We start from the raw sequence: 6,318 nt of genomic DNA, 5'->3' as shown, positions 1-6,318 counted from the left end.
TGGCTTTGGTGATTGGAGCATAAATTTGAATAATAGTCGTATTAATGGGTCTTCCTTGTAGGCGTATGGATATTTTCCTATCACTGACAGCATTGTACTTCAGGACAGATCTTGAAACATCCTTTGTGATGATGGATATTGGGCCTAGTGGACACTAAAAATTATGTATGGTAAGTTTACAGGAACAAGCTCTGTCTGTCAAAGAGAGTTCTTCATCTTGAGAACTCTCAAGGTGAAAGTTTAATTTTGAGGTGAAGTGTTAGGAAGCTCTATGTAGCCACATAACTAAACATATTTTATGTAAGCAGTTTTAACAGTAGTAAAGCTGATATGCTGATCTCCAATTATTTGTTTTCAGAATTGTGTTTATTGGTGGGTTGTTAACTGAGGAGGGACAAACAAGGGTGCCACGGGACTTAAACTCTGCTTGCTGTGACAACAAAACACAATGGTCATGATCCTATTTTGCCATTTAATCTTTGGTAAGTATCTTATATGATAGAGGTAGAGCAGCCTTAGTCCATCCATCCTCTATTTATACCCCACGATCTTGTTTTACCAGTTTCAATCTACCCAGATCCTGGGTACAGTGGCCTTCTAAACAATCTGGTGGTTTTTAATCTGTCTTCATCTCTCCAACCTTCAAGGTTGTGATGATAACACTGCTTTGAACCGTCTCATTTAGTATCTTTCATTCTATGTCTTGTGTTCTTTTGACTTTTGGAGTCACACAGATGTAAGGTCATGTAAGGCTAGCGGCATGTCTGAATACTCAAATTTATTTCTGTGTTCCAGGGAGCCCAGGAGTTCCATGAATTCCTGAGTTTTCTGTGAGCAGAATAAATGAATCATGTGTGTGTGCAAATGAACCAATGTGTTTCCTTTGCAGGTGATACAAGCTTGCCATTCATGTCCCAAGGCAATTGAAGTTGTAGTCAATGCCTATGAACACATCAAGTGGAATGTAAAGTGGAAAAGAGCTATTCCTGATGATGACTTGGAGGTAAAATAATCAGTTCACTTCCTATGGTTTCACACTATAAAGTACTTTCAGACTGTATTGGAAGTGCAGACAATTCTAATATCAAAAATTGTTTTGAGAATGCTTTTAAGACCTACTCAAATGAAATGAGACAAATAGTCATAAAATGCAAATGTGAGAATAAACAGATGTGTCAAATACACAGCATTTGGGAATGTCTTGGGGATTAGTCCATTTATGTGAGAGTTGATGAAGGGTATAAAGGTGGCAGTTTTACTTCGTACCCATCAATTTAGTTGAATTAAATAATACTAATACTTGAGATTTACCATATACCATCTTTATCAGAAGATTAAAGAGTTTAGTGTTAGATATTTCATTTACTATTAAATATCAAAGCCATTATTAGGCAGGAATCAGAGTATTTAAAACTCAGGGTGGTGCAAACAGTTTGCACTTGCCTACTAACCTGAAAGTTGGCAGTTCAAGCCCACCTAGTGGCACTACAGAAGAAAAACCTGGCAATCTGTTTCCATTAAGATTATAGCCAAGCACACCCTATGGAGCAGTTATATTCTGTAACACACAGTTGCAACAGCAAAGACCATGAGTCAGAATCAACTCAACAGCAACAGGTTTGATTTGCTTTTTATGGGCCCTGAAGAAAACTATTGGCAGAGATGAGTCCATAGTCCACATGGGCATTGCTGCACTTGTAAAGCAGTGCTTCTCTTGAGACTTCTGTACTTGGTTTTAGAAGTGAAAGGCTGACTCCAACACATGGAGAGGTAACAGCACAGAGTGCAAAGCTCACTGGCTTGGAGGTAGATGTCTTAGGTGCAATTTTATTTTACTACTTAGCTGTCTCACTTTAAAAAATAATTTAGCCTGCCAAACTTCGTTAATCCTCAATTCCAAGGATTATCTATCTGAATGCCTGGGTCACACCAGGCACACAAAGTTATATAACAATATTCTGGTTAATTAAAAATTGCTATTTTGAATGTGACAGATTAGATGGGAAGCCTGAAGGGGTAGTGAGTTTATATAAATGGGGCAGAGACAATTCAGAAAAGGAGGGTGAAAATGGTTGCACAGCTCAAGAAAGTAGTCAGTGTCGCAGAGTTGTACATGTGGAAATTGTGGAATTGATGTTTGCTTTGTTATGCATCTTTTCAACAATAATAAAAGTTAAAAATAAATAAATAAAATTGCTATTTTGGTTTAGAACTGTTTCAGGCAGTTCACATAAGTATAGTTTATCTCACTTACTGGATTCTTAATTGTAGTATAAAGTATTACTTTCCTTTCTCTTCTTCCATTCCATCTCTTCACTTCACCATCTCAATTTCACTTTTAATTCTGTCTCACTATCAGAGACCCTAGAAAGCTGCCACTATGTATAAAGTAGTGACTTAATGCATCATTATTGATTCTTCTTGACATAAACTATGAACCCTTTCTAACTGCAAAGTGTCTTGCTTGCCTTTTCAGAGATACTGGGATTTCTACCACTCTCTCTTCATGGTCTGCAGCAACTCTCCAAGGACTCTCATGCATTTATCAAGATGTGCCATTCGAAGAATGTTGCACAACAGATGTCACAGAGCAATTCCTTTGCTTTCCCTTCCATTGTCATTGAAAAAGTACTTGCTTTTAGAACCAGAGGGAATCATTTATTAAGCCTTAAGAGACAGAAATTCCCAATCCTAGATATTTAAGTGGACTCGCTGGGTAGACACAGTTTGCATAAATAAAATGGTACTTGGGCTGATTATAACACTTCAGGGATTTCAAAATACTTTACAAACATTATGTCATTAATCCTGGGTTAACATGGTGAGGGGAATTAAAGTTCAGAAACTTTCAAAGACAAGAGACTCTCAAGAAGGTATGGCTATAGCGATAATAACCAATATTTATAGTGCTCTTCCTAGATGCCTGATACATTTTTATAACATTTTCATTTATTACCTTATTTCAAATGGGACCCAGGTTTTCTTACAACCAATCTTATTCTCTACCTATCAGTAATAAGTTTACATTACCGTTCAGTTAGCAAAATAACAGCCTCTGTGATCAGTGGTGTCACTAGTGTTGGTGTCACCAAGTGCAGTAACTAAATCATGGTGTTACCCCCCCTGCCACCATGGACCTACTCCCGTACCAGACCATACAGAATCCTTAGAATGTATATTACCAACTTAAACATTGAATAATATGTGATAAATATAGTTGTAAATTGCTTGAATGTAATACTTCTTAGATTGTATGAGTATTAACAACAAAATTGTTTTATAAAATCTTTCTTTGTTGAATTACAACATTATAAGTTACAACATTATCAGTTACAACATTATCAGTAACTGAGCAGAAACCTGTTTTGATTGTTTTCCTTTTCCATTAATTACTACTTCAGTCTCAAAAAAAGTTATTAATAGAGTTTCATAATTACTATTTACCACAATATTGTAGCTAAAACACCAGAAAATTTGACAAAATCAGTGGCTATAAAAATACCCACAACAAGGAAAACGACAGTGTGGAGCTGGCAGCATGTGCAGATGAAACCATGTGATTCTAAGCATTGTTGTAATTGGGTAGAATGACAGTAGAAGGAAAAAGGAGTAGAAGTGCTGAAGGTTCAAAAAGTCAGTCAGCACAGAGTTTTAGTCTTACAGGTATAGTGATATATGTAGGCTGGGTTTGGGACAAGTGCTTTTGTTATTACAACTACCTCCAAAAAAAACAAAAACAAAAACAAAAACAAACTCACTGCCATGAGTCAGATCTGACTCATAAAGACCCCTCCTTGGGTTTCTGAGGAGGTATCACTATGGAAGTAGATTGCCCAACCTTCCTTCTGAGGAGTGGCTGGTGGGTATGAACTGCCAGCCTTCTGGTTAGCAGTCAAATGCCTTAGGCACTACACCACCAGAGCTCCCTACAACTACGGTACTGGGATGCTTTTATAAACAATAATAAATTTCTTCTGAAACGCTGTACCAACATTTTATATACAGTCATTTTCGTGTCACCACTCTGCAGTGTTACCTGGTGCAGTCTGCACACCCACACCTCCCTAGTGACGCCACTGTCTGTGATTGCCCTCAAACTCCTTGTCTTCCCCACTTACCAGTAAGTTTGCTAGTTATGCAAACTCTTACTCCCTCCCAACCCAGCTCCTTTAACTTATTTTGGTGATGAAAGCACATTAATAGCATCAAAAGGAGATCTTTCATTTAAATTTGATACAAGAAAGAAAGACCAATCTACTGAATAGCCAAGAATGGACATTTCAACACAAACTCATTGAGCCAGAGACTGGAGATGCAAAGAGGAGTCCGATGTGACTCCTGCCCTTCAGAAACTTACACATAGCAGAGGATGCAGACATATAAGTGGGTAACCGTCATATTAAAGGACAGGGGTGACAGTACAGAAGCAGACTCATTCTTAGCGCTTGGTTTTCAAAGTTGTGTTTCTGATATGAAGTGTGATTTTTTCTTTTAAACATGAGGATGAAGGATGAGAGGATTGGGTCAATTAGAGGGCCCTACTGCTGCTTTTAGGTTAAAATTTTTGACGCTACTTTTCTCGCAAAATCTAGGTATTGTTTTATTTTAGTATTTAGTATATTCTCCAAAGAGCCCTGGTGGTGCAACAGTTAAGTGCATGGCTGCTAACCAAAAGGTTGGCAGTTCAACCTCTTCCCAGTTGCTCTGAGAGAGAAAGACCTGGTGAGCTGCTTCCATAAAGATTACAGTCAAGAAAACCCTGTGGGGGAAGTTCCACTCTGTCACGTGGTATCACTGTGAGTCAGCATTGACTCTGTAACACCCAAAACAATGACAGCAGCAACAAGGATTTCCCAGACTCCTTGAACACTCACCGACTCCCATTTATGTGACAAGGAAGTTTAAGCAAATGTGGCAAAGAAAGTTTATGAAGGCAAAGACTTAAATTGATTGCTTTGGTCTTTTTGTGCAACACACTGCCATTTCAGAGTGTATTATTTACAGAAAGTAAGGAGCACTTAGCTAGCATTGGCTGGCAACAGGAAAAAAATAGAAATATTTCGAAAATGTTGAAAGTATGAGAAACTGGGAAGGATAACTCTTAATCAGGCTTGCTGGCTCTTGGTTGTGGAAAGTGAAATGTAGATGATTAAGTCTTGGACCTCATGGTTTATAAGGTCAACCTTGCTTTACACATTTTTGTTCTTACTAATCACTTTCATTTAAGCTCATTCTTCTTGGCACTGCCTTTAAAGGTTAAGGCAGAAGTAATTAAGTCCAAAGAAATGTAGTTTCCACTGGTTTCTTTTGTTTGTATGTTTCTCCATCTCATTTAACTTTGGATGCTTGAGGAAGATGTTAAATATTCCACTAGGCTACCACTTAAGCTTTGTTTCTAAGTAAATTTTCTTATCCTTGGTGGCTTCGAGGAAAAAATCAGATGTTTACAATAATCTTTCTATATTATAAATTTTACTAAAACATTCTGGGGGAAATATTTTGTACTAAAAAACAAGACCTATATTATAAAACCTTCCTTCCGAGGAGTGGACTCCTCGGAAGGAAGGTTGGGCAATCCTACTTCAGTACTGATACTGCCTCGGAAACCCAAGGAGGGGTCGCTATGAGTCGGGTTTGACTCGATGGCACATAACAACAACAACAAATATTATAAAACAGAATGTTGACTTTGTATGCATTATTAATATCCTTTCCAAAAACAAAGAAGAAGAAGAAAAAAAAAAAAGAGTTTGCTTGTGGCAAGTGGTGTTAGAAAATGTCCTAGACCACTGAGAGGTGCAAACTGCCCTCCACCATTTCTCTGGAAAATTCAAGATACACTTATTTGACAAAAGTAAACTGATACCGAGGACAAAGGAAGAGGATGTTTTTTGCATAGGGAAATGAAACTTTCTCAGTTTTGTTTGTTTCTGCTGAACTATTTTGTGTTAATGTAGTGTGTAAATCCACTGCCGTCTAGTCGTATCTGACTCATAGCAGCCTCTCCTTGGGTTTCTGAGGCAGTATCACTATGGAAGTAGATAGCCCAACTTTTCTTCCGAGGAGTGGCTGGTGGGTTTGAACCACTAGCCTTCTGGTTAGCAGTCAAATGCCTTAGGCACTACACCACCAGAATTACTATGTTGTTGTTGTTGTTGTTTGCGGTCGAGTCGGCCCGACTCATAGCGACCCCTCCTTGGGCTTCCGAGGCAGTATCACTAGGGAAGTAGGATTGCTCAACCTTCCTTCCGAGGAGTGGCTGGTGGGTTTGAACCGCCAGCCTTCTGGTGAGCAGTCAAGTGCCTTAGGCACTATGCT

At 38.4% G+C, this 6,318-nt stretch overlaps 1 protein-coding gene across 1 annotated transcript in view; it reads left to right on the top strand.

Annotated features, from left to right (window-relative positions):
- The window catches only part of ASB4 (ankyrin repeat and SOCS box containing 4), a 103,623-nt gene extending 100,958 nt beyond the window's left edge, over window positions 1-2,665 (top strand). The window contains exons 4-5 of the mRNA XM_007939791.1: window positions 890-1,003; window positions 2,477-2,665. Coding sequence (XP_007937982.1) covers window positions 890-1,003; window positions 2,477-2,665 — 303 coding nt within the window. The remainder of the gene's footprint in view (window positions 1-889; window positions 1,004-2,476) is intronic.
- The last annotated feature ends 3,653 nt before the right edge of the window (window positions 2,666-6,318 follow it).

This window comes from Orycteropus afer, unplaced genomic scaffold (assembly GCF_000298275.1).
Source record: "Orycteropus afer afer isolate SDZICR_OR568_19922 unplaced genomic scaffold, OryAfe1.0 scaffold00063, whole genome shotgun sequence".
In the NCBI taxonomy this organism is placed as follows: Eukaryota; Metazoa; Chordata; class Mammalia; order Tubulidentata; family Orycteropodidae; genus Orycteropus; species Orycteropus afer.
This window is presented reverse-complemented; position numbering and strand designations above follow the sequence as displayed.